Genomic DNA, 27,845 nt, shown 5'->3' on the forward strand with positions numbered 1-27,845 from the left:
CCCCCCCCCCCTTTCTGGTAGGCTAATTTTTTCAAAAGTCCCTTTTGTTATTCGGCATTCGGCATCTATTTTGGTCTATCAACACTAAACATTAGTCTTTTTCGAGGGCTCAAATTTAGACAAAGTTTTAGACGCAAGATTTTTTTGTTTAAAAAGTGCCCTTCAAAGTCAATTTGTTCGATCTATAAACTATATTTATCAAATTTTCCAAAAAGTGTTGAAACACCGCCTGTCCCTTTAAAAAATTCATGTGCACGCCACTAATAATGGCAAATACATTGATGACTAATTTGAAGTGTGCTGCAAATAGTGTGCATATATATTGTATTAAGGTTTGTTCAGAGTTTATTTTTCAATGACAACTACCCTTTTTTAATCAGCATAGTTAAACACCCTGAACCGTAAATTTTACCGGTTTTAGTTCAGCAATAGGAAAACATGCATTTCATTGCTTCTTGCTCAGATTGTTCCGACCTTGTCTCTGTAATAGTTTTATCTGTTAAATAAATCTTTAGGTTGACAACAGAAAACCATTAAGAAAACAAAAACTCAAAATACAGCAACAAAAATTCAAAATCTGTATTTATATCCCGGAAACTTTATATGACTAACTCTCAGAACTGTATAATTTTCTCTAGGACGTTAAAAAGTAAACTATTTTTTTAAAATCAAAAAATCATTTTTGTTCAATTTTTTTGGAGACGATTTTTTTCACTTGAATTAACATCATGTGATCGAAAGCATAAAAATTGTTTATTGTCAACCAACATTTAATATCACTCTCATACTTTCATTCAATTATTTTATTGTTGGCTAATATTAATTCATAACTATTACCAGCTGCGTCGATCTAACCACATATTACAATAGACACATGTCTGTTTATGATTTTCAGGTTGAATTAACCAATCAATTCTAATTAAATAACGCGTGAAAAGCGCGAATAAATAGAGATGAAGACTGTTCAAAAATTTACTGACATTGTCAAATTGAGTGGCTCGCATGTTAAAACATGGTTGCGGCGTGTGGTGCGATCGAGCGCATGAAATCAATTAAGCTGCGTGTAAGGGAGCTAATAGCTCCGTCTACTCAATGACCGCCCGGACTGACCACTGATCAAAAATAAGCTATTGTAGAAAAATATATGAAGCTGCTCTGCCAATCGAAACAGTTAAGTGAATACGATGATATGGTAACCCGGTTTGAAGAAGTTTCAGATGGTTTCTATTTTTTATCTTATTTTTTGTAAACAAATTCGATTGCTCTGTAAATATCAAAGGAAAATGCAACAGAAAATTTTGAAAATCAAAAGAAAAAAACGTTTTTTCATCTTTTTTGGCGTTTTATCCGAAACTTCTGCTTTTTATGTTTTTCAGCAAAGGCTATTGAATCAGGCCAAAAACTGCACAATGAATAATAGTTTTGATAGTTAAAATAATAATTACTTTAAAGATCTCTTTCATGCAAAACATCCAAGACCCATACAAGATCTTTACAAGATAGCCATGTTACACTTGGAAACCTTAATTTGATCTTAGCAAGATTTTTCAAGATGTTGAAAATTTTGCGAAAACGGAACTGCTACAGAAATTGCCAGCAAAACTGACTGTTGGAGTACAGTGCTGATTTAAATTATCCGGACAAAACGAACAAAACTTGAATTTTCAAACGGGTTTTTCTCAAATTGGGTTAAGATTAGACAAAAAGTAAAGAGAACAAAAGTTGCTTAGAATTTCACCAGAATTAATATGGTGCCATTTTTCCCCCGAAATTCTCAACAAAAAATTTATCCCAAAAATGGGTCATTTTGGCTTTTTTCAATTAATCAAGAGTTACGCTGAAACTATTTTGTTAATTGATAAGAAAATTATATCACAGGAAGCCCCTTACGCAGCTCAACAAAGTTTAAGAAGGGTTAAATCTTCAAAAATGGGCGCAAATTGTTTAAAATTTATTTTTAAACAGATTCTGGGTTTTATGTAGTAAAAATCACATTTATTGACTATCAAGTGAAATTTTTTTCTCTTTTACTGGTTTTTGGAGATTTAACCCTTCTTAAACTTTGTTGAGCTGCGTAAAGGGCTTCCTGTGATATAATTTTCTTATCAATTAACAAAATAGTTTCAGCGTAACTCTTGGTTAGTTGAAAAAAGCCAAAATGACCCATTTTTGGGGTAAATTTTTTGTTGAGAATTTCGGAGAAAAAATGGCACCATATTAATTCTGGTGAAATTCTAAACACCTTTTGTTCTCTTCACTTTTTGTTTAATCTTAACTCAATTTGAGAAAAATGCGTTTTAAATTTCAAGTTTAACGCGTTTTGTCCGGTTAATTTAAATCAGCACTGTAGCTACAAATGATAGTATTCAGCTCTGCAAACAAGGAGAAGATTTAGTTAGGACAACATACACTAAAGGCCTGAAAACGACCAAAAAACATCAGATAACATTACAAACATCGACCAACTCAAGAGCGCAGCTAAAACAATTACTAAAAAACTTAAACAAAAGGCGTATTTAAATAAAATATAGCTTTCGGGCATCCTTTTTTATTCATTTCCATAATATAATGAGAATCTTGACAAGATCTTGACATGATATGTTATGACCTTTACAAGAAGTCGATGATCCATACAATGAATAATTTGGCAAGATTTGGGATTCCAAAATTTGACACACATTTTCCCGAGCAAATATCTGACAAAGATATCTTCTTAAGGTCTACGGTCTTAGAAACTAACATGGTTATGTATTGCACGTTCTTTGCAAGATAGCCGTGTTCTATGAATAATCCATGATTAACATGACCTTGGCAAGATTTTCCAGAAAGAAAATCTGGGTGAGCTTCTAACCTTGTCCGTTTTTGTCCAATCTGAAAAACGACATTTTTTGACAATGAGTCACATTTTTTGAAATCCGAATTGCAACAAAAAGGGCACTCTGAGCCTTTTTCGAGATTTTGAGTCAAAACTGAGAAGAAAAAAATGCATTTGTTCCTTTCTCGCACTACTCCTTTGTTTCTCTAATCCCTATGGGTGCTTGGAACATTATTCATAAATTCATTATCAAAAGAACTTGACATGCAACAACCGAACTTCAAAAGAGTTATCAGTAGATGGAGAATCAAGTTGGGAAGATGTAGCTCGAATAATTTCATTCTCTACATTTTTGATCTGTTGAGTTTCATCTCTTGATGATTTTTTTATTAAACGACATGTTTGACAAATTTTTAGGTCACAACTAAAAACGAAAAAGTCCAACTCGTCAGCAGCGGTTTCTGGGAGCTATGATGACACACCCCTTAGGAATCTGACGAAACAGCTTTTTGAAATTACAAGAAGTAAAAAGGAAATATCCCTATTTCACACATACTCTGAAATATGGATATTACGTCAATTTGTCATTTGGTCTGAAAAGATAACTAAAATAGTTATAAAAAATTTCTTTCAAGAAGGTAACAACTTAGTGATATTTTTCAGAATAGTTTTAACATTCCCTACTTACAAAAACGCACAAACTGAAATCCGATGAGTAGAAATTTGAAGCTTGAGAAAATATCTGAAAAACCATTAGAAAGGATAGTATCTAAGGGTTTGGAATGGACGAAAATGAAAAACTGCAGGATAAATTTCGTAAAAATTTTGACAACAGAGTGAAAATGTGAATGTTCCTACTGCGCGTTTAAAGCATATTTTGAATTAAAAAGTACTTGTTTCAAAAATTTTTTAAATCTGTATCTGTTGAGCTTCATCTTTTGATGATTTTCAATAATCGACATGTTTGACAAACTTTTCAGGTCACAACTAAAAAAACCAAAATGGCCAACTCGTCTGCAGCGGTTTCTGGGAGGTATGATTACGCACCGCTCAGGAATGGGACCAGTTTTTTCAAAGTACAACCAGCAAAAAGGTAATTTTCGGGTTCTTTTCATTTTTAAGTAGAACTCAGCGTCGATTAGAATATGCTGAGGATATGAACTCTTATATTATGTGCACAATATGTTTTCAGTTTCTGGAAATTTTAGGCAAAGTCTTTGATCTCAAACTTCTCAATCCTGAAAATATGCTCTCATAAAATTAATAACGATCATAATCATAATTGTAATAAGAATTTGAATAACCTTAAACTTAATTGTCAAAAATATGATAATCGTAAATTTACATAATAATCAAAATAAGACCAATAACAAAAAACTTTAAAACATTTCTACGGCTAAGAATCATTAAATTTCGAGTTGAGTTCCAATAAATAGTTTGACTTGAATGTTTTAAAATACAACAAAAACAGCTCTACTTTTTGAAATGTTTACGGAGAAAACGTTAAAAACTGAAACAATTCGATTCAATTTTCTAAATTTTACAAAACTCCTACTCTTACAAATTCCAATTTTAACAAAGAAACCTGGTTGCTGTGTAAGTAACTAAAAATGTTCGGGTCACTAAAGTTTAAGTAACAGCAACTCTGGAAAATTTTTTGCTATTAAAAAGCAATTGAATTTAAAATTGAGTTGATATTCAAGCTTCAAGTTTCTACTCATCCGATTTCAGTTTTGGTGTTTTTCTGAGATGGAAAAATCAAAATTCAATTAAAATACTTAAGTTGATTTAAACGTTGCAGATAATTCAATTCACTGCTTAATTTTGCATCGTTTTATATGATTGATTTTGTCTGAAATACGGAACAATACGTCATTTTGACATTTGGTCTCAAAAATGTATCCAAAATAGTTGTAAATTTCTTTTCAAGAATGTGACAACTTAGTGATATGTTTCATAAAAATTTTTGATTTTTCCATCTCAGAAAAACACCAAAACTGAAATCGGATGAGTAAAAACTTGAAGCTTGAATATATTTCTGAATAACCGTTAGAGAGACTATCATCTGAGTGTTTGTAATGGAAAATAAAAAAATGCAAGATACTTTCCGCGAAAACTTTGACGCCAGAGTGAAATTGTAAATGTTCCTGCTGCGCGTTTGAAGTATATTTAAAATAGTACTCGTTCCGAAAAAGTAGGTTAAAAACTCTAAGAGCGAGCTAAAAACTTTTAACCGCGATTATGAATTTAGAAAAGTGTAACTCGATCTACCAATGATACTTGTAAAAAATAAAAGTTCGTAGCAAACTAGTTGATGACAAAATAGTCGGTTCTCTGAAGGCAGAAAAACAAAATATCATCGTTTCAAGTCAAAACTGTTCTTTTTCTCAGACCTTTCGATTGTGAAATTTTGGCCTGTTTGATGGATAAAATTCTCGGAAGAGCAGATTTGTGAGTTTCAGGCACCGAATTCAAACGCAAAAGTTTACTGCTGTCTGTTCGACCTATATTTTTTTTTTACAAATAAATGTTTGACCCAATATTCTTCTAAAGATACCTTAAGCAAAGAATATAAAAAGTGCAGTGGTAAGTTTCTTACAATTCAAAAGACTACTATGCAACCCTACTGTTCGAGTTGTTTTGGCAGCGATGGAAAAAAGATCCGGTCTCTGCATTTCAAAAAAAAAGGTCTGTCGACTAAGGATCATCAAGATGCTCGTTACTTGTGAGGTGTGGCGAATCTTCTCAGCTGGAAAGAGTCTTTCAAAAAGTCCCATTCAGGTGTTAACCAGGGATCATCCAGTACTTCGCCGTAAGATGCTGATTAGATCGCAAAATGACTCTGTCTCCTTTGAGTAAACTATTATAGCAAGCTTACAATAGGCTTAAAAACACATCTAATAGTGAGCTGATAAATCAACATAAGTCGTGAAACACAAATTTTAGTCCAAAAAATGTTTATTTAGTTTTTGATTTTTTGTAGCACCTTCTTTAATATAAAAAATAAAACAAAAATCGAAAATGAGTAAAAAATTGAGCAAAATTTGTTTTTCATCGATTTTTAAAACTTTTTTCTTATTATTCTTGTTTTTCATTTTTATGATAAAAAATGTTAACATATGAAGTATTATTATTAAAGCTTAGGAAAAGAGAATCTGGCTGGAGTTCAGATACTCTTGTCACACCATCACCAAAAAAACGATGCAAAAAAAACGATTTCAATACAATTTTTTGTGTTTGGAACGTTTTGTGATACTAACACAAAAAAGGCTATCCTTTTTAGTGGTACATTACGAGGCCAAACTATGCATTTTGTGAATTGTAAACGGATTCTGCAACAAGAACGCTACCTTTGTTCTTTCATTCTCTTTGATTGTTCCGAAAAGCTTTAACATGTTTAGAGGCTTGTCTCTGGAATTCAGAAACACACAGACACAATCTTGTGCGTCTATCCAGTGCTCAGCTCCCTTTGTTCTTCTTTTGATCTTTCATTCTCTTTGATCGTTCCAACGAAGTTTAACATGTTCAAAGGCTTATCGTTGCTTTCCAGGAACATGCAGTTGCAATATTAAGCGCCTATCCAGTGCATGGCTTGGTTATGTAAAAATCCTTTGGACAAAATTTGCCAGCTGAAAAAAAACTTGAAAAGCTCAAATCAAAGCAAAGACCCGGGTCAAAGTTGTGGTTTTATGATCAGAGGGTGGTAACCAATCTCTGGTACACATGGGTACAAAAAAAATGTAGAGACCCTCATTTTAAAAAATCATTTTAAATAGCAATTTTTGTCGAGAGCCCCGATTTTCCCAACAGACATTCACACGGTTTGGCAACGATTTGTACTTTTTTAAAATGAATTAGCAATTGCAGCCCAAACAAAAGCAGTTTCTTTTAAAGTTTGCGGGCTCACATTCATAAATCTAAGCAGACGTTTCATATACGCCCAAACGTTCTCTATTGGACCCAATTCCTGGATTATACCTAGGCCACTCTTCCTTTACGACCACATGGTCCAAAAATCGCTGACTGATAATCTCAGCCCGATGAACAGAACAACTGTTTTCTTGGAATATGTATCCACTCATATTGTCAAATCCTGCCCGTTTTTCTGAATAGTTCTTTTTTCTAAGATTATTAAACGAGTCTCTCATTTTTTTGAGGGAAAGAATGTCGTCATTTTTCAACACTTTCATCGGACATCCTGATCGCTCTGCGTCCTCAAAGCAACCATTTTCCATGTTAATTTTATAAATTTTTGCAGCTGTCGAAGATGAGATAGTCCAGCTTTTTCGGCTATTTTCCGTCATGACCATCCAAGCTCGCGTAAAACCACAATTCAGCATCTTTTTTATACGTGTGTTCGAAGCAATAATGCTTAATGGAAACTCAAAATTGCATGCAAAACACGGCACATGGCTTGATTAGAAATCGTTTAAGAAAATGGTGCGACCAAAGGAATGTTCCCCGCGACTGGCTCGATCAAAAGAAAATTAGTCGCGGCGGTCCAAAAATTAGTCGCAGCGTTTAAAAAATTAGTCAAAGCGGTCAAAAAAATAGTCGCGGTGGTCGAAAAATAGCTGCGGCCATCGAAAAAATAGTCGCAGCGGTCAAATAATTAGTCACCGGATGGTCGAAAAAATAGTCGCGGCGGTCAAAACTTAGTCGTTGCGGGGGAAACATTAGTCCCGGCATGGTCACAAAATTGGTTGTGGCTCTCAAAAAATTAGTCGCGGTGTTCAAAAAATTAGTCGACGAGTCTTATTTTTTGATCATGCCGCGATTAATTTTTCGACCATGCCGCGACTATTTTTCGGCCGACGCGACTTAATTTTTTGTGATTTAACGGCAATTTGTTTCGTTTAATTTCACCGGATGCCTTCATTGCTCTGTGACCTCAAAATCACCATTTTTCAGGTTTTTTAGACATGTTTGCAGTCAACGAATGTTGAGATAGTTCAGCTTTTTCTGCGGTTTTTTTGCCATGACCATTCAAGCTCGCGTAAAACCATAACTCAGCATCTTTTTATGTGTACTCAGAAAGCCATAATGGGTGAGTGAAACTTGAAACTGCATGCAAAACACGGCTTGACTAAAACTCGTTTTAAAAAATCTTATCTGAGTGACATCTCTCTCAAAGTGTCTACTCATTCATTGTAGCCCAGTGTATTTCCAGACTATCGCCACTAAAAATGGACATTTTTAGACATCTTCGCCGAAGGAATGCTCAGCGCGACCGGCGCGACCGAAAGAAAGTTAGTCACGCCGGTCAGAAATATAGTCACAGGCGTCGGAAAATTAGTCGCGGCGGTCGAATAATAAGTCGCGGGATGGTCAAAAAATTAGTCGTGCCCGTCAAAAAATTAGTCACGGCGGCCAAAATTAGTTGCGGTTTTCCAAAAACAGTCTCGGCATGCTCGAAAATCTAGTCACGGCGATCAAAAAAACTAGACGCAGCAGTCGAAAAAATAATCGCCGCGTTCGAAAAATTAGTCGCCGCGGTTGAAAAAATAGTAGCAGCCTTCAAAAGTTTAGTCGCGGCGGTCGAAAATTAGTCGCGGCCGTCGAATAATATTCGCAACGGTCGAAACAGTAGTCGCGGCATGGACGAAAATTAGGTCGCGGCATGGTAAAAAAAATAGTGCGGTGGTCAAAAATCTAGTCGCGGTGCTCAAAATATTAGTCGCGCCGGTCGGAAAAACAGTCGCGGCGGTCAAAAAATTGTTGGCGGAGGTCGAAAAGTTAATGGCGGTGGTCAAAAAATTAGTCTCGGCGGTCGAAAAATAGTCGCAGCGCTCGAAAAAAGAATCGCGGCATGGTCCATAAATTTGTCGCGGCATGGTCGAACAATTGGTCGCGGCGGTAAAAAAAAAATAGTAGCGGTGGTCAAAAAATTAGTCGCCGCGATTTATTTTTCGACTCTGCCGCGACTAAATTTTCGACCTCCGCGATTCATTTTTCGACCTCCGCGAATAAGTTTTTGACCGCCGCGAATGTTTTTTTTTGACCGGCGCGACTAATTCCATGAGCACTGCGACTAATTTTTTCACCGCCGCGACTAATTTTTTGACCATGCCGCGACCTACTTTTCGACCATGCCGCGACTAATGTTTCGGCCATGCGGCGACTGTTTTTTCACCGACGCGACTTTTTTTCGTGATTTAACGGCAATTTGTTTCGTTTAATTTCACCGGATGCCTTGATTGCTCTGTGACCTCAAAACCACCATTTTCAGGTTTTTTTGCAGTTATCGAATGTTGAGATAGTCCAGCTTTTTCTGCGGTTTTTGCCACGACCATCCAATTTCGTGTAAAACCATAACTCAGCATCTTTTTTGTGTACTCAGAAAGCCATAATGGTTAATTAAAACTTAAAACTGCATGCAAAACACGGATTGAATAAAAATCGTATCTGTAGTGACATCTCTCTCAAAGTGTCTACTTATTCATTGTAGCCCAGTGTATTTCCAGACTGCCGCCACCAAGAAAAGGGACCTTTTCAGACGTCCTCGGCCGAAGGAATTATCAGCGCGACCGGCGCGACCGAAAGAAACTTAGTCGCGCCGGTCAGAATTATAGTCGCGGGGGTCGGAAAAATAGTCGCGGCGGTCGAACAATTAGTCGCGGGATGGTCGAAAAGTTGGTAGTGTCGGTCAAAAAATTAGTCAGGGCGGCCAAAAGTAGTTGCGGTTTTCAAAAAACAGTCTCGGCATGCTCGAAAATCTAGTCACGGCGATCAAAAAAACTAGACGCAGCAGTCGAAAAAATAATCGCCGCGTTCGAAAAATTAGTCGCCGCGGTCGAAAATATCGCGAACATTTTTTTGACCGCCACGACTGTTTTTCGACCGGCGCGACTAATTTTTTGAGCACCCTGACTAATTTTCGACCATGCCGCGAACTACTTTTCGACCATGCTGCGACTACTCTTTCGACCGCTGCGACTTTTATTCGACGGCCGCGACTAGTTTTCGACCGCGGCGACTAAATTTTCGAACGCCGCTACTATTTTTTTCGACCGCGGCGACTAATTTTTTGTATGCGGCGTCTAAATTATCGACTGCTGCGTCTAGTTTTTTGATCGCCGCGACTAGATTTTCGACCATGCCGAGACTGTTTTTTTGAAAACCGCAACTAATTTTGGCCGCCCTGAATAACTTTTTGACCGACACGACCAACTGTTTGACCATCCCGCGACTAATTGTTCGACCGCCGCGACTAGTTTTCCGACCCCCGCGACTATATTTCTGACCGGCGCGACTAAGAATTTTTCGGTCGCGCCGGTCGCGCTGAGAATTCCTTCGGCCGAGGACGTCTGAAAATGTCCCTTTTTTTGGTGGCGGCAGTCTGGAAATACACTGGGCTACAATGAATATAAAGACACTTCGAGAGAAATGTCACTACAGATACGACTTTTATTCAAGCCGTCTTTTGCATGCAGTTTTAAGTTTCAATTACCCATTATGGCTTTCTGAGTACACAAAAAAGATGCTGAGTTATGGTTTTACACGAGATTGGATGGTCCTAGCAAAAAACGCAGAAAAAGCTGGACTATATCAACATTCGATAACTGCAAACATGTCTAAAAAATCCTGAAAAATGGTGGTTTTGAGGTCACAGAGCAATCAAGCCATCCGGTGAACTTAAACGAAATAAATTGCCGTTAAATCACGAAAAAGTCGCGCCGGTCAAAAAACAGTCGTGGCGGTCCAAAAAATATTCGCGGAGGTCGAAAAATTAACCGCGGTGGTCAAAAACTTAGACCTAGTGGTCAAAAATAGTCGCAGCGCTCTAAAAAAATTGCGTCATGGTCAAAAAATTAGTCGTGGCATGGTCAAAAAATTGGTCGCGGTGGTAAAAAAAATTAGTAGCGGTGGTCAAAAAATTAGTCGCCGTGACTTATTTTTCGACTATGCCGCGACTAAATTTTTGACCATGCCGCAATTATTTGTTCGAATGCTGCGACTATTTTTTGACCGCCAGGACTAAATTTTCTACCGCCGCGATTCATTTTTCGACCTCCGCTAACAATTTTTTGACCGCAGCGACTGTTTTTCGACCGGCGCGTCTAATACTTTGAGCACCGCTACTAATTTTTTGACCGCCGCGAGTAATTTTTCGACCATGCCGTGGCCTGCTTTTCGACCATGCCGCGACTAATGTTTCGACCGCTGCGATTGTCATTCGACGACCGCGACTATTTTTCGACCGCCGCGACTAAATTTTTGAACGCCGCTACTATTTTTTGACCGCGGCGACTAATTTTTCGACTGCTGCGTCTAAATTTTCGACCGCCCAAATTAATCTTCCGACCACCGCGATTAGTTTTTCGACCACCGCGATTAATTTTTCGACAGCCGCGACTAATTTTTTGCCCATCGCGGCCGAGATACGGTATTTCCAGCGTTTTTCCGCGACTTAAACCCTGGCCAGACTTTGGGTTTTCGGTCGCTAAATTAACATTTCCGCGACCGACAAAGTAGAAAAATAAGTCTCGGACCTCGACCCGGGACACACAATTTTGTTTGTTTTTTCTTTTGAAAAAAAAAACTTTGAAAGACCTACTCTAAAATCAAATTTTCGACTTAGGGTATCATTCTCTCTCCGTAAGTTTTACTAACTTGGCTAACCTTTTTTGACTACATGGTCCAACTGTTATGAAAATTGAGTTGTTGAAAAACATATAGGTCATCGTTCCTTACGTTGACTCGTTACATCTTAAACTTAATGATTTTGTGACCGCGGGAAAGGTGGCAAAAGAGCCCCACAGGGCGAGGAGACGTTTCATGTCATGCAATGGAATAGTTATCCTCATCAGCTTATATACGATCCAGGTGAGTCAGAAGCTACTCTTTCAATCATCCCATTTGTACGCGAAGTTTAATCTATTTGAGATATTTTTGTTATGCCAAAAAGAGATATGTCATTATTCTTTTAATATATGAGTATTACAAACCAAAACTGTTGTCGTCGAATCAAAAATCGAGCTTAAACGACAGTTTATTATTTTGTTGATTTTCTTGATAAAATCAATTAAAATTTCACAGCTATTTTTTCAAGTTATTAAAGCTTCTTTAAAAAGTTTTCCTCCAAATAGTAAATCAAAATCTGTTTATCAAATGGATCTGAAAAAGAAATGCCCTGAAAGCGTCAGAAGAATCAAAACAAAGGGTATGTAGAAAAGCCAAAGGTCGTTTAAAGCTTGTAAATTAAACCAAGTTTTCAGTCATCTGACGAAATTATACGTTTTGCTGCCGGCGGTAAACATAATTCAAGACAGAATTTTCAAAATTTGAAGACTTGTTTGCCAGCTTATATACGAGTTACAATAAGGAAAACAGTGTTCGATAATCTTTCTTCTTGTTCCTATTTTTCTGATTTGGTGATTCGAAATTGTCAGATAGCAATCAAGATCAAGCTTTGGCAATTTCCGAACTAAACCGATATCGTACGGTTTGGTTATGCTAACTAGTAAGAACGCGCTGTGCCGTTTTTGAAGGCAGCTGATTATTTTTTTATTTCAAGAAAAATGATTCTTAAAGTCGACCCAAAATGTGTTTACTTTTGATGTTCAGGCGTTACTTTAGGAGAATTTACATAGACAAGTCATCTTTTGAAAGCCTCAGAATTGTTTCTTTGTTTATTTGCGGATTTTTCAGGACAACAAACACGTTTCTTACACAAAAATCATAATACATGGTCGTGATCATTATAGCTCACTCACCATATCAAAGTATAGCCCCCTCCATAATAGTTAAGTTTCAGTGTGGCGAGGCTATAACTTTTTTATAAGTAGGCTAAGGGGGGGGGGGGGGCTACAATGGAGAGGACCTTAATATAATTTACTGTTTCGATTTAAGACCACAACGGGAACGAGCGTGAGCTGGTGGTGCCTCTGGGTCTGGACATAGACCGTCCGAAGAGGGAGCGGACTTGTTTCAGTGCCGAACAGCTGTTCCTTCTTGAGGAGGAGTTCACAAGGGGACAGTACATGGTGGGCAGGGACAGGACCCTGCTGGCGGGCAGATTGGGGCTGACAGAAACACAGGTGGGGGTGATTCTAGTTTTCTAAAATTTGGAGAATTTTCTTATAGACAAAAAAAACAGCAGAGATGAAGAAATGAATGCAAAATTGAAAAAGCATCTTTATGAAAGCGAGAAATACATTTTATTAAGCAAAGTAAAAGATAAACAACAAAATGAGTTAAGACCGATGTGGTTAACTCATAGAGTAATTTCGGATAGGGTACACCGTCTGCTCGTCACGCTATCTTATTTTCGGCCGGATAGATTCGTGCAACTTCTTAGTCTAATACCGATCCTAATCTTACTCTTATACTTTCTAGTCTCAGGGTGTTTAACTAGTCTCTGCTAGGCTCAATAGATCTAGAGTATACTGGCTTATTGCAACTGCTGAAGTTCTCTTGGAGAGGCAACTATTTTCTAAGTTAAATTCAAATCTCTCTGGTGCTGAAATTACAAGTAATTTCAGCAGTTACAAATAATTGGGTTGTTAGTTAGATGGATTATGATTGGTTAATATTAAGTATTTTACAGTGGTAAAATATCCAATTTATCCAATTATAAAATGTAGTTTAGATCAGGTTCTAAAAAATTGAAAAAACTGAAATTTGAAAATGTGAAAATAAAAGAAAATTAAAAGAAGTATTTTTAAAATTCGGATCCTAATCTCACCTCAGCGATAGTTTCTATTTTTGCTTTTTTTTGTTTTGCAACGAACTGATAAAAAAAATGATTGTTTAGATAAAAGTCTGGTTCCAAAATCGCCGAACAAAACAAAAACGAGAATCAATAAAGCCCGACTTAGCCCGAAAACCCTTCAACAGTATATCCAAACATGACAATTCGGACAGTTCTCTGACACAGGACAATCTGACATCTCTCAGTTCTTTTTTCGACGAATCAAAACCGACACAATTTGGAGGACATCAAGTGTCACTTTATGACATAACTAAAAATGCAATGTTAGAAAATGGAACTTCACCTGGACATTTAATGACGTCATTGCAATATTTTCACTTGGGTCAACCTATGCTGGGTTATTTGGACCCCCAGAATGTATTTGGATCAGTTTACCAAGGAATAAATACGGGAGTAACGCAGAAACTATTGTACCATTTTGATAACAACAAACACAGCGATTCGCATATATGAAAAAGCAGCAAACAAATGGAAACCAAAAATGTGAATTGAAATGACTGTGTTACTTAATATTTTCATTAATACCTTAGTTTTTTAATTTAAAAAATTATATGAATGTTGTTCGCATTAAGTTATAAATTATCGAGGAATTTAAACTATCGGCAGTTGAGGGTAGCTCATTCAAGGCAGGACAATATAGTAGACACGAATTTTGCAGCAAGTAAAAAATCTGTGGGCTTTATTCTCAGTGCCTTTTAATGTCTCAGATCTAATTTTTGCTAATCTTCAATCAAAATTCTTTTTTTTTGTATCGCAGAAACTTTCGACGTATAAATATTCGACGTAGAAATATATCGACGTATAAGAATATTTAACACAATTGACAAATCAGAACATTCTCAACTAGAAGCTGTTAACCTTAGCATCATTTTGTGAAACGCGGGATGATATAAACAGACGACAAAAACCTGCCAGACAAAGTCTCTTTTCTAACTTTTTTATTGGTTTCAGTTATATACGTTTTAGTTTAATTCAAAAACATTGATTTTTGGAGCCCAACGTTACGCCAAACAATTCAATTTCTGTTCAATTTTCCGCTTTTATGTTCTCGTTTATGGAAGGTTATTTGCGTGACAATATCCTACGCCCTCAAGGAAGGCAGGATGGCGCGATTTTTACTGCCGTACGGGTAATGTAACCATTCAAAGTTTTTTGTATGGCAGATCGGGCAACACCGTCTTTTCCGAAGTTAAGCGTTCTCCTGATGGCTATAGGATAATAACCTCGGGGGTTGGCGGACTTTGCTATCCGCACTAAATCGCCTTACCATCGTAACATATTGCATTTGCATGTGCCTGCGCACGCACAAACCGTTTTCTATGGGTGAACTCTTTCTCGAAACACAAGCAAGGGAATGTCGCACTTGGCTGCCCAGGCAGAAAATAGTTAGGCGTAATAGCTTCCAAATTATCCAAATAACTGTTTACTGGAGTCAGTGGTTGCGAATTTAAAGAGTCCACAGCCAAGCAGAACGTTATGTCCAGAATGTCTATTGTTAGTTTGCGGGTTCCATGTCCGGAAAAAAACACACGCTTGCAGGGCCTTACCAGATGCTCCCATGAGCCACCAACGAGAAGTTTCCGTTTAAAAAAACGGCTGTGCTGCTAAGCAAATCTTGTTTCACTTAGAAAAATAAACACTGAAGACTATATATTTTTCGTTTTTACAAAAAATATATCTTTTAGAAAAGTGTAATATAGTTTTTCATCATCGATGAAAAACTGGTAAAAAAAGTTTGTGGATACAAAAAGCCTTGGCTCCAAACTTGCCGAGTGAAATAAAAAAGAAATCATTTTACCCCACATAAACCCCTTTCAACAGCATATCCACTTACAAAAAATCTGACCCCAACCTGACGCAAGTCAGTTTGATATCTTTTAGTTCTTTTTTAGACAAATCAAATCTGACGATCTTCGGATAGCGTCAATAGTCACTAAATTATTTCACTCAAGACTATTTTGATCAAAACTGGACTTTCTACGGCTTTTTAGTGAAGCCATTGGCTTCTTTACATCCAGTATTTTTCAGCTCAAGGAAGAATCATATTTTAAATACGTCTGCTCATATCAGATCAAAGTTCTGTGGTCAAAGTTCGATGTGTCGAATGTAACTTGAACGAACAAATTGCTTGAAATTGCATTAACTGTTTATTTTTTAACTTTAACTTTGGGTCAAAGTTTTATTGGGTTAATTGAAACAACCTGAAATGTTCTGATCATTTTAGCTTGAAAGACCTGAAACAGAAAAAAAACAGAACTGGTTCAGCATTTACAGAAAAAAACTAACACAATTTGCATTCCTGGTTAAGCACAGACAAAAACTAAAACTCATAAGTAAAAATGACACATTGTATATGTCACTCTTAACAAAGACAGGTAATTAAAGCGCAACTATGTATTTCTAATGTTCTAGTTTTATTTATTTTTTTCTAAAGTTTTTTAAAAAAAACTAACTTAAAAAACTTAACAAGGATAGCAGTTACTGTGCAAGTAGCTTAGAATGTTCCGACCATAGTCTTAAAAATACAGAAAACGTTTATTCAACTTAGTTTCATTTTTTCTGCAAAGTGTGATAAAAAATCTGAACAAAAAATAGAACTTAGGCTATTTCGACAGTTATAGTAATATGGAAAACAGTTTCTAAAGAAAAATTAGCTGAAAAAAAATCAAAAAGAAGCACCGTAAAAAACAATTTAACTTTTAATTTTTTTTCAGAAATATTTTTAATTTTTGAACTTTTTGGTTCAAAATTGCGCTAAAAATGAATGAATTCAAACCGGTTTTTCTCAAGGTTGCTCAAACCACGACTGAAAATGCTTTAAAATGACAAATGACTCGACGCATTCCAGAGATTTTTTGTGTTACTTGACTTTGCGTGAACAACAAAAAGTTTTACAAAAACAAATCGCACCCAAATACAAAGCTCCTCTCCAACTTTAATGGTCGGAACAATTACATGTAAAAGTTGTACTCTGAATGCAACAAAGAGAAGAAAAATTTATAGGTAGAAAAAAATCCTTATAAAATATTCGAATGTTCCATGAAAACTGGTAAATAAATGTCTTAACATCCGTGCTTAAATTTTTCATGACTCAAAAGTTGGTTAAAATCATTTTCGTGAAAACCGAAAAAAAATTGGCATCAAGCTTACTTTTTTCCATTCAAACGAAGTACAATGTATAATAGACATTTAAGTTTTGTTCAATTTTTGGTGCGAAGCAGTTATGGAGAGAGATTGATGAATCCTTACACTGTTACGGAGAAAAATTACTCAGATTATTGTTTTAGAACCAATAATTTCAAATCAAGAAACTTTTTTTTTTGCTCAATATCCAGGCATCCTTTGAAAAGTAAACTTTGAACTTTACCAACTAATATTTCACACCCATATCAGGAAGAAATATCCAGGGTCAAAGTGCTCAATCTATGTTTTGACTTTCAAGGTCGAGCACATGTCAGTTCTCGGACAAAAAAGTATAGTCGAGACAGGGGTTTGGGTCGAGCATAATTTCAAAGTAACCTCGAGCACAGTCGAAACATAACTCGTGAACGGTCGAAACATACCTCGACCACGGTCAAAACATACCTCAAGCACGGTCGAAACATAGCTCGAGCACAGTTGAGCGCGGTCGAAACAAACCTCGAGCACAGTCGAGCTCGATCGATACAAACCTCGAGTACGGTCGAAAAATACCGGTTGTTCCGCGGTAATTCGGAGTCAACGAGAAAAATTTTTTTCAGATATCAACCAACTTTTTACTTTTTTGACTCACATTGCAAACCATTATTCCAAAAGATGGAAAAAAAGCTCAAAAATAGTTCATCTCTACGAAGCATTTAATTAGCAAATAACTAAAATCATTTCAGTCTGATAAAAAACATCATACGATGTCACCAAAAAAGCATAAATTATTACGTTGAAAACTGAAGAACTCATGTTGCTTGAAAGTCGAAATCTACCCAAACTTGGTCGAGCACTTGCTTGGGTCGAGCACGGTCGAATACATTTTTTCGGTCGAGCACGGTCGGAACATATCTTGCTTGAATCGAGAACGGGTGCGCACATTTGTTTTGGTTGAGTACAGTCGCAACATACAGAATTTTGATCGAGCACCGTCGAATCATACCAGTTCTTGATCGAGGCGGTCGAAACATAAAGTGAGCACCTCGACCTGGGATGCTGCGTTACTGTTTGAAATTTTTCGTGTTTGAGACAAAACTCAAAGATTGACAAACCTGATTTAATGCCCTTACAGCTCAAATGTATGAAAACAATTATGTGCCATTGATTGGTCTTTATGGTGTGCCATAGATTGGTCTTTATGTTCTGCCATTGGCTGCTTTTTGTTTCACAGACAAATATAGAATTATATATAATATTTTAACTGGGGATGAGAAAAGCTCATAACGTATTTTAAATATAAATACAAAAACAGCCTTTAAAAGTAACAGCAAAAAAATTAGTGCTACTCGTGTCTATCAAGCAGCACGCAGGCAACCTAGAAAGCAGAGACAAATTTTTTAATCAATAAGTGATTTTAATAGCATGAAAGTTGCCATGCTATGTTTGTGTCATAATGCTATTATAATGTGTAAAGATTGCTCCAAAATCATTTCAGTTTAATTAACCGCAATTTAAACTATGCAACTTTAAGTATCCTAATACTATGCATCGTATACCTTTTCATTCACTCAGATTTAAGTGTCGTCAAAATTGTCTGCTTAGTGACGAGCTGTAAATTGATTGTATCTGCTTAGTGCCCGAACAACAACGCTTCACGTATGAGGTTAAAGTTCAAAGCAATTGACTGTTTTCCATTGTGTATCCGATGTATTTTGGTAAAACATAAACTAGATTGAGATAGTATCACAGTTAGTTTTATTTTTCTTGTTTGAAATCTTTCGCCGCCAATCTTCTGGGCGTACTAGGAACTTTCGATTTTTGTTTTGTAAGATTTTCTATTTTGTTGTTTTTTGATTGATCAGTCAAATCTGAAGGTAGAATGCTTTGCTGAGATTGTACTTCTTGGCTGTGAAACATTATCGTCCTGTCCTCTATATAGGATTCTAGATCATATAAATTATAACAGATAACAAAACCCGCCATAGTTGTTAATCTGTCAGATATAAGTTCCAGTATAGAAACCAGTTCAAGGTTTTCAATTTCTTTTTGAACATCTTCTATTATTCAAACCGTAGTAAAAAAATTGAATGATATCTGGACTCAGCTTTTAATTTCCATTTTACATAATGTACTAACTTTTCTTCAAAATCAAATAAATAAACATACCCAGTGTGCACACAAAAAAAGACTGGAAGAAAAATAGTTATTTAAATAACACAAAAAACATCAGAAAAAAAAATTATGGAACATTACAGTTCCAACAAACTTGAAATCTCCAAGACATTGCTGAGCCAAATTTTTGAATTCAATCAGAGTATAGTTGACAGGAAGTGGATTGCCAAATTGGAGTGCAGAGCTATTTTAGAATTCTATCTCGTACATTTTATTACAGATTGAGTTAGGACCGATGGGTATAACTCATAGAGTAATTTCGGATAGGGTACACCGTCTGCTCGTCACGCTATCTTATTTTCGGCCGGATAGATTCGTGCAACTTCTTAGTCTAATACCGATCCTAATCTTACTCTTATACTATCTAGTCTCAGGTTGTTTAACTAGTCTCTGCTAGGCTCAATAGATCTAGGGTATACTGGTTTATTGCGGCTGCTGAAGTACTCGGGAGAGTTCAACTAATTTCTAAGTTAAATTCAAATCTCTCTGGTGCTGAAATTACAAGTAATTTCAGCACTTACAAATAAGTGGATTGTTAGTTAGATGGATCATGATTGGTTAATATTAAATACTTTACATTGGTAAAATATCTAATTTATCCAATCATAAAATGTAGTTTAGATCAGGTTCCACCCATCCGGGTTTTACAGAGTTTTTTAGAATAGTCTTTCTGCAATTCAAAAGATGGATGATGGACGTTGGTATTTGGCGAACATCTTATTTCTTCTGGGTTTTCTTATTAGAGAAGTCCCAGATTCAATCGTTGTGTCTTCTCAAGACAACGACTGGGTTTTCGCAACAAACTCAAATCTGATTTCAGAATGGTTGGCTATGTCAGGTTTTTCTGTTTCATTGGTGAGAACTTCTTTGTGTTTGACCTTGTCTGGGAATGGCGTGGAGATTGTGCGTGGAGGGGATGCCTGGTTACTCGGATCTGTACGTATACTTGAACATCGAGGTGGTCATTGGTCTAGTTCAATGAAGTCCTTTTCTGCGAAGTCAAGTCGTACTCTAAATCCTTTGAGTTGTGATTGTGGGCGGCATATTGATTGTAGTTGGCCATTCTTTCTCGAGTGTAGTAGGGTCGTTTTGTCTTTGGATGTTCGTCCTTGGTGTTGTATTCTGATCTATGTATTGCATAATGTAATTTACATTTTATAAAACTTTTATTAGTTTAAAATTTTTTAATTATGATTTTAGTTAGTTGTTTTCACAAAAGCTTTTTGTTTTAGTTCAGTTATTTTGAAGAGTTACTCACCCTTGAGTAGCTCTTATTAAAAATAGGAGTGTGGTCACAAAGCGTGGATGTAGCGCGGTGGGTTAGGCCGGCTATAGAGCATGCTCAGGACGTCCTTCCTGGTGGGTTAGGCCAGGAGTGGGAGTATGATTGCATGCGGTTTTTGTGAGAGGTCCTGTTATGTGACAACGTTTTATGTTGGGTTTGTTGTGGTTTTTCTTATGTTTTGTTGGTTGTGTCCTTTTTTCAAAAATCAAATTGTTTGTGGTATGTGTTTGTCTTTTTTGTGTTTTATTATTTCTTTCTTAGACTTTATAATAGTCTTCAAAAGAATAAATTATCCAGTTTTAAACTGGGTTAATCCGGTTTGGGTACCGTTGGTTTCCTTTTCTTAATCATGCTGTTATGCTATGTGTTGTGGTGTTTAGTAAGCTGCATTGGTTAGTTTTGTTTAGTATATAATTCCTTTCCAACCGGGTTAAAGGAAAGTTTGAAACGTGTTATCTTGTGTTAGAGTTATCGAGTGTGAAAGCTTGAAACTGAAATTCATTATTTTAAACAATTCTTCGTGGGCGAGCTGTGCGAGTTTGGATAGAATTTTTGTGCGAGTGAATGAAAATAGCAAAAGGTTAGTACTGTATTTGCTTCTTATTAATTTACTACATAGAATTTTTAATTTTACTGCTAGTTGTTGGGGAAAATTAAGTTACAAATTTTCGTCATTATTAGATTTACTGCTTGTGGGGGAACAATTTATAAATTAATTTACTGCATTGGTATTATATTTATTTAATTGTTGGTGCAAAAATTTAATAGGGTTTTAAACAGTTTGAAGAAGTTTTCAATTTTTATTTTCTTTTGTGAATTTTTCAGATGATCGAGGATGAAGGCTAAAATTCTAAAGAAAACATGGATAAAGAATGGTGAGTTTCTAATATTTAAATTAGTTGTAATATGTATAATTCATACTTACCTGTTAGTCGTCGGGGAAGAAACCGTGGGGGAAGATGTCGTGGATGAGATCTGAAGTTGTTAGTAATTTGGCTAAGATGCGGATGATATTTTTAGTTTGAAGCAGTGGCCAAAGCAATTGAAGTGCCTTAATGGTGGTTAGTTCTTCAGTGCCAACTGCAAATTCATAAGGTGTGTTTTGGATTAGATTATATAATTTGTGGTTGAATTTAGTGTTATGGATGAATTCTAAAATGGGGATTTCTATAGGTTGTACAAACTCGTGTGGGATGAGGAAGGGTCGGGATTCTTCTGCGTTGAAGATCTTGGTGATGGGACAAAAAATATACATTTGGGTTATGGGATCATAATTTCGAAGAATACCATGAAGGTTAGTATCTTTAATACAATATGTGAAGTTAAGAAAGAATGGTGAGGTGTATTTGGAATTGATGAATTGAAAACGATGGTGTGGTTGTCTGGAGGGAGTGTGTAGGTCAAAGTGATTTTGGATGAAACGATAATAAGTATATGTGTGTGTTTGTTTAGTGCGCAACATAATATCGTGTGAGCAGTGCAAATCTCTTTCATGTGGTGCAAGGAAATGAAAGGTTAGTGAAAATATTTGGATGCGTTCTTTAAAACTTTCGTAGGCTTGCGTGTCTATTAGTGCTTCTGAAATAATGTGGTCAAACTTGCGATCGAAGATATTTAGTGTAAATACATATGGTGTTTTAATGAAAAATTTCTCGGTGATTTGTGGGTTAGCGAAGCGATCGTCGTCTAAGAATTGATCTTGGTTAGTTCTGATGATGTTATGATCGTAATATTCTAGTGTATATTCATTAGCTCGGGGTGCAGTGTGTGTTTTTAGTGATTTTTTATATCCAATGTAAGTAAATTGTCTAGGTGTTAGTGTTGTAGTGAGTCGATATAGCATGTCCTTATTTCGTTCTATATCGATATGAGTGTTAGATAAAGGTAAGCAAAGGGGATTTGTAAAATGATAATATGAGGTCCAAGGAAGGGTAGGCATTAAAACGTATTCGTCTACAAAGTTACGTGTCTCGTTAGTGTCATGAGGGGTGTTTAAGGTGTATTGTGGAAATGAGGGTAAGGTGATAGCTAAAAATTCTTTTGTGTTAGTGTGTTGTGGATGGTTGATATATTCACGGGCTGTTCCTGGTTTCGCTGGGAAAGGATGGTTGGGGAACTTCCTTTTAAAAGTGCGGTAAGCTCTATTAGTGCTGAGTGAAGATTCATTAGTTGTGGATGATGGTGCTAATGATTCAGTATAAATTGAAGAGGGTGTAGGGGTAGGAGGGTTGGATGAATCTATTGTGGATGAGATTTGGTTTATGGTTGGGGTGTCAAGGTGATAGGGTTGTTGTTGTAGGGTAATGAAATTATCTAGTTCTGGGGAGATTCGGGGGGTGTCTGGAGAATGAGATGATTGGTCTGAGTGAAGTGAGGAGTAGGTTGGAGTGACTTGGGAAGCATAAGAGGGTGTAGAATTGGTTGGGTCAGGGTTATTTGGTAGTATGGGTTGAAAAGGGGGTTGGGAAAAATTTAAGGAATTGGTGTGAAAATTATTTGATGGAGATGGTTCAGAGTCGGCAAATTCATCGGGGGTTTCAATATTCGGGTTATTGAGTTGTGAGATGGAGTATAAAACTGAGATGTGTGAATTAGTATCGGAATTCATGCCGGATGTTACATTACTGGATGGGAAATCGGGTGGCGGAAAAGCAAAAAGTGGTATTATTGGTATTGGAGTGGTGAGGTTGGTTGGGTGGGAATTTGATCGGTGTAGGGATCCAAGTTGTCGGCTCATCGTGGGCTAAAAAAATTATTATTTTGAGACTGAAAAGCGGTGGTATGGGGTTGTTCTATAATTTGTTCATAAGTATTTTCATCTTGTGAGTGGTGTGGCATTATATGTTGGATGGGGCTTTGTGATATGGTTGGTCTAAAATTATTATGTGTTATGGCTAAATTTCGAAAATTACGTGGGACTAGGGATAATGGATGGTTATGTGGTAGGGGTGGTAACTGTGGTGCTGTTGGTGTTGTGTCTGCATTGTTATGTTCTTCGTCGTATGTGTTCTGTCTTGTTGCTATTTTTGTGTTATATTCTTTTATTTGTGCGTCTAAAAGAATTTTGTTTATAGATGTAGAAAATATTCCAAAAAATCCTGCAAATAGTATGCGTGCTACACTTGCTTGTCTATTGACTTGTGTGTGTATAGCACATGTGTTATAGATTCCTTTTAAGAGTGAAAAAAGAAATCCAATAAAGTTAAACATTGCGTATAAAATAGTCAGTTTTTCTAAGATGTAGTAGGGCCATCCTAGAAAATCAAGAATTTCAATCTTAAGTGTAACAAAGCTAAAAATATTGATAGGTGATATATCTTGGGGACGGTATTTTTCACCGTTTAGATATATATAATCTTTAATGTCCTTAAAATATCCGCTATAGTCTTGCGTATAGATGTCTGCAAATCCTGCGGTTTCGGCAAGTTTGCGTAAGTTTTGGTCAATTGATTGTCTTTGTATTGTGTCCATTTGTGTTAATAATTCCTGGAATTGTTGTGTTCTAATGTGATGTTGAATATCTGATTTTGAGTATATTCCTATTGATTGTAAGTCTATATTTGGGTTTCGAGCGATAGCGCGAATGCTTTCTGGTGAAAATTTTTTGAGTGATTGCATTAATGTGGGATATGGGGTGAGAAGGTAATATTTATCTTCATCAGGGTTGAGTTGTACTACGTTGTGGCTATTTTCTGATCCACATGGAACTGCGGTATCCCAGAAATAGGTTCTTCGTGAAAGTGTGTCAACGAAATGTACTTTATTCTTATAAAAGATAGGGATTCTTTTATAGCATCGTTTATCTTCAAAAACGTATAGTGGTGATACTTTTTTAGTACAAGTATAAAACCATAAGATGTTTCCTTCATAGTCTAAAAAATTTGATCTATTTCCTGATAGTAAATATCCTGCGTAGGGTATTATTAATACTGCTAGTGCAAGTGATTGTAATATTTGTGTTATTTCTAATTCGCATAGTTGGTGTAATGTTTCTAATTCGGGGAGTGACATTTCTTGAAAAATTCGGCTAGTCGTGTAGTCTAGTTTCTTATCCAAGTGAATATCATAGTGGATATTACCAAAATATGTACTATTCATTAGGGATAGTTCTTGTAAACGTGTGCTGTGATCGTCTTGGGGCTTTAAATGTCCACCAGGTTGACCTGTATTCTTTTGAAAATGAACTGGTATGTATGATGTTCCTTCATTTGGAGGATGACTTGTGGCGTATGGGTCAACTTTTAGTTTTCCAGTGGTCATGTTGAATCCATTTTCGTATTCAACTAATATTTAAGAGTATTGTGTTTTGTGGAGTGGGTTTCTATATTTACATGCAAGTTCTGTTTCTTGATATATTTGAAAACGTGTTAATTTATTTTCTATATTATGAATGTTTCTAAAATTAGAACTTATTTTTCGTAATGGATTTACTTGTTCATATGGTATTGATTGTATAAAATATTTTTCGTGAAATTTTATCATACGAGCGTGTATTTTTGCTACTTGAAATGTTGTACATGTGTCTTCGGGGAACCAAACAATTGTTGCTTGTGTTCTGGTTGTAGGGTCGCAATAACCTTGGTCGTTTTTACAAGGTAATCTAATTCCTTGATAAATCATTGTGTTGTCTGATAAATCTCGTGTGAGTTGTATTTTTTCGAGTTGTATTTTCCAATCGAAAAACATTATTTCTTGGTATCCTTTATTTTTTGTGTCTGCTTTGCAGTTTGATGGGTCATTTATACCAATGTGTGTTATCCAGTGTTTATCGTGCATGTCATAGGTTAATCGTCCGTGTGCGCCGTTGTATGGGTATTTTTCATCTAATTTTATATGTCCTTGATATCTTTCAAGTTCTGCTTGATGTACAGAATCTGAAAAAACTTGGAAATATACTAAATTTCTATCTGTGTTTTTATTTTTTGTGATGTTTAGTCGGAGTAACTCGTTTTTACAATCTTCGGGATTGAGATGTAAAAGTCGTTCTATATTACTCTGGTAGAATGATTCATGGTCAAGTCGGTTGTGAACAATGTACTTTCTTTTCAGAAAATGTTGCTGTGAATTTATATCCTATAACTGTAGTTGCTCGGGCTTTTGAATAAAGTGTTGCTATTACATTTGTAGTTTCTATGGCTTGGGGTTCTGTTTCGCACTGTGATACTTGATTTATTGCATACTTGTGTAGTGTTTTTTGTTCGTTTTCTTCACAATCGTAATGTGTTACTAATAAATCTTGGGGTCCTGTGCGGGGAGAAGGGTTCATGTTTTGATTTGAGATTACTAGAAAAAGGAGTTGGAGAAAAATTAATAATTTTAGAATATACATGTGTAGGATAATCCTGAGTATGGGTTATAAAATGTGATGTAACCAATTGTCTTTTTGGTATATCTGTCGTATTTATATATTACTTCAGTGGTTATAAATGGTGGTGGTAGTGATTGGGCTGTTATGTTTGGTGGGTTTAATGGGTAGGGATGTTGAGTAATGTTGTTTAATTTAACTGTGATTTCAAACTTTAATTGTAAACTGTTTTGTTGGAGTATTTGGATATTGTGATCACGGATATCGTCGTGAATGTCTTGTCGGTATTGCAATTTATTAAGTGCCCAGTTGTGAAGGCGATTACTTTCTAGATGTTGACCAAATAATGGTGGAGGGGCTGTAAATGTATTCCAATCTAGTCTTAAAGGGATATTTGTTGATGATTGTTCTCGATATCTGGCGTCGAGATTATTTGGAAAATTTAAGTTAAAAGGTGGTGGTGAAATCTGGCTTATTGATGGTGTTGATGGTAGTGATAATGTTTCTGGTAGTGATGAGGATGTTGTTGTATCCGTAGAAATATCTATTGGATCATTGACTAAATTTAGTTCACCTTGTGTAAATGAATGTGTTGTCCAATATGGTAGTCGTGATGCCTGGTTTGGGGGGTTAAAGGGATTTTCACGTATTTGTTCAGATGTTGGTGTTGAACCTAAATAATCTGATGGTAAGCTTGAGGTGCTACGTTGTGAAAGATGCGTAGGGGTTTCTGGTAATATACCAATGGGGTTTTCTGGAGTGTTTTGTGATGGGGATTGAGGTATATCAAAATGAACTCGGGGATTTTGAAAATTTCTGTTTCGTCGAGGATGTATAATTTGTCTATTTATTTCGACTGTATTTTGGTTTTGACTAGGATTTCTTATTCTACTTAATTCTTGTGGTAGTGTTGGGTATAAGTTATATGTTGGTTCACTTAGAGGTGCTTGTCGTTGAACTGGTTCTAGTGGTTCTGATAAACGAGCGTGTCGTTCTTCAAAAGTGTATGGGTTATCTTGAAAGGAAATTCGTGTAGATGTTTGAGGATTTTGGGTAGTTGAAGGTGTTGTTGGGTTATCTTGGGATGATGTCGGTGAAGACTGACTTTGTGACTGTTGGGTAGCAATTTTTGATAGCTTTTTGGTCTATTCTTTTAGTGAAAAAGTTTATGTTTATTATAGTATTCTTCTAAGAAAAGAATTAGGAGGATTGTTGCTAGAGCGAATGTGATGATTGCTCTCTTTATACATTTGCATATGGTCAAAATGAGGGATGATAGAAATGTTATGAAAATTACAAATAGTAGAAAAATATCAGTTCTACTGAAAATAGTTCGTATCATTTAGACAAGTTTTATAAATCGTACCTGTGGATATAATCAAGGGTTTTTGAAAGTTGGAGAAATAGTTCGAATATAGTGTAGAAAATTTAAAAAATATTACAAAAAATGATTAAGAGTATTAGAAAAGATTCAAGGATATCAAAAAGAAATATTATGAAAGTTTCAAGTATCGTAAAAATTTGTTTGAGTTTTGTGATAATTTTAGTGACTGTTTGATAGAAGAGCATTTAAGAAATGGCTTCGTGATCGAATATTTTTTGTTGTTTGGGGCAATTTTCAAGTGTGGTCGGATTATTTATTAGTTTTTTGACAAGTGGGTTGAGTTTTGTAAAAAATTATTGGGGGCAATTTTTATGGTGATCGGGAGGTCTTCTTTGTCTTTATTTTCATTTGTCAAATGATCTGGGGTATTTTTGAGATTTTTATACTTTAGGCTAAATAAAATGGTCGTTCTTTTACTTTAGGCTAATTTAACATATTTGTTTGGGGGATATTTGAGGTCTGAGTTGGGGAAATATTGTTGATCTTTGGTTTATTAGATAAGGGAGGGTTATGATATTATGTTAATATTTATTTTAGTTGTCAAGTTGGAGTGGTTTGCTTATTTTTGACCTGGAGGTCGTAGAGTTATAGTTATAGATATGCCTGGAGTTTAATATTTTTCGTCTAGTTGGTTTGTGTTAAAGTTATAGAAGGTGACGGATTGGATGAATCCTATTGGCTAATTTTGAACTAGAATCGCTGCGTGTTTGTCAGCATGTTATCTTGAAAATTGAAAGTGTAAAATGTTTCAGAGGTGCAAAGATTATTAAATGTAGAATTAAAGTTGTTTTTGAAATTCAACTTTCTATAATATTTTAGATTGTGGGATGAATAATTTATAATTTTTACGTGGTTGATTTCTAAGTCGTGAAGACTCTCTATGTTCTGATTTGTCGATTTGTTCTTGGGGTATTATTTGTTCTGTCAATTTTCTATTTTTTCTTTCTTTTTGAGATGTATTTTGATCTAGATTTTTTGTATTGTTTTTTGTGGTGTTTGATTTTGTATTTTGATTTCCGAGGTGAATATCATTTTGTTCCTTTGTTA

General features: G+C 35.8%; 1 protein-coding gene across 1 annotated transcript; it reads left to right on the forward strand.

Moving 5' to 3' along the window:
* The first annotated feature begins 11,776 nt into the window (after positions 1-11,776).
* Positions 11,777-13,997, forward strand: LOC134853344 (homeobox protein DLX-3-like). Its single transcript, XM_063869320.1, has 3 exons — positions 11,777-11,978; positions 12,668-12,855; positions 13,572-13,997. The coding sequence occupies exons 1-3, from the start codon at positions 11,927-11,929 to the stop codon at positions 13,980-13,982; spliced, it is 651 nt and encodes a 216-aa protein (XP_063725390.1). The 5' UTR covers positions 11,777-11,926; the 3' UTR covers positions 13,983-13,997.
* The last annotated feature ends 13,848 nt before the right edge of the window (positions 13,998-27,845 follow it).

Source organism: Symsagittifera roscoffensis, chromosome 8, assembly GCF_963678635.1.
Source record: "Symsagittifera roscoffensis chromosome 8, txSymRosc1.1, whole genome shotgun sequence".
Lineage (NCBI taxonomy): Eukaryota > Metazoa > Xenacoelomorpha > Acoela > Convolutidae > Symsagittifera > Symsagittifera roscoffensis.

What these genes read in the sequence shown, in the direction of transcription:
- LOC134853344 (XM_063869320.1), top strand. Translation starts at nt 11,927, where the DNA reads ATGGATCTGAAAAAGAAATGCCCTGAAAGCGTCAGAAGAATCAAAACA. An exon ending in CAGAAGAATCAAAACAAAGG is followed by an intron (nt 11,979 to 12,667) that starts GTATGTAGAAAA and finishes TTTCGATTTAAG; the next exon opens with ACCACAACGGGAACGAGCGT. An exon ending in TGGGGCTGACAGAAACACAG is followed by an intron (nt 12,856 to 13,571) that starts GTGGGGGTGATT and finishes ATGATTGTTTAG; the next exon opens with ATAAAAGTCTGGTTCCAAAA.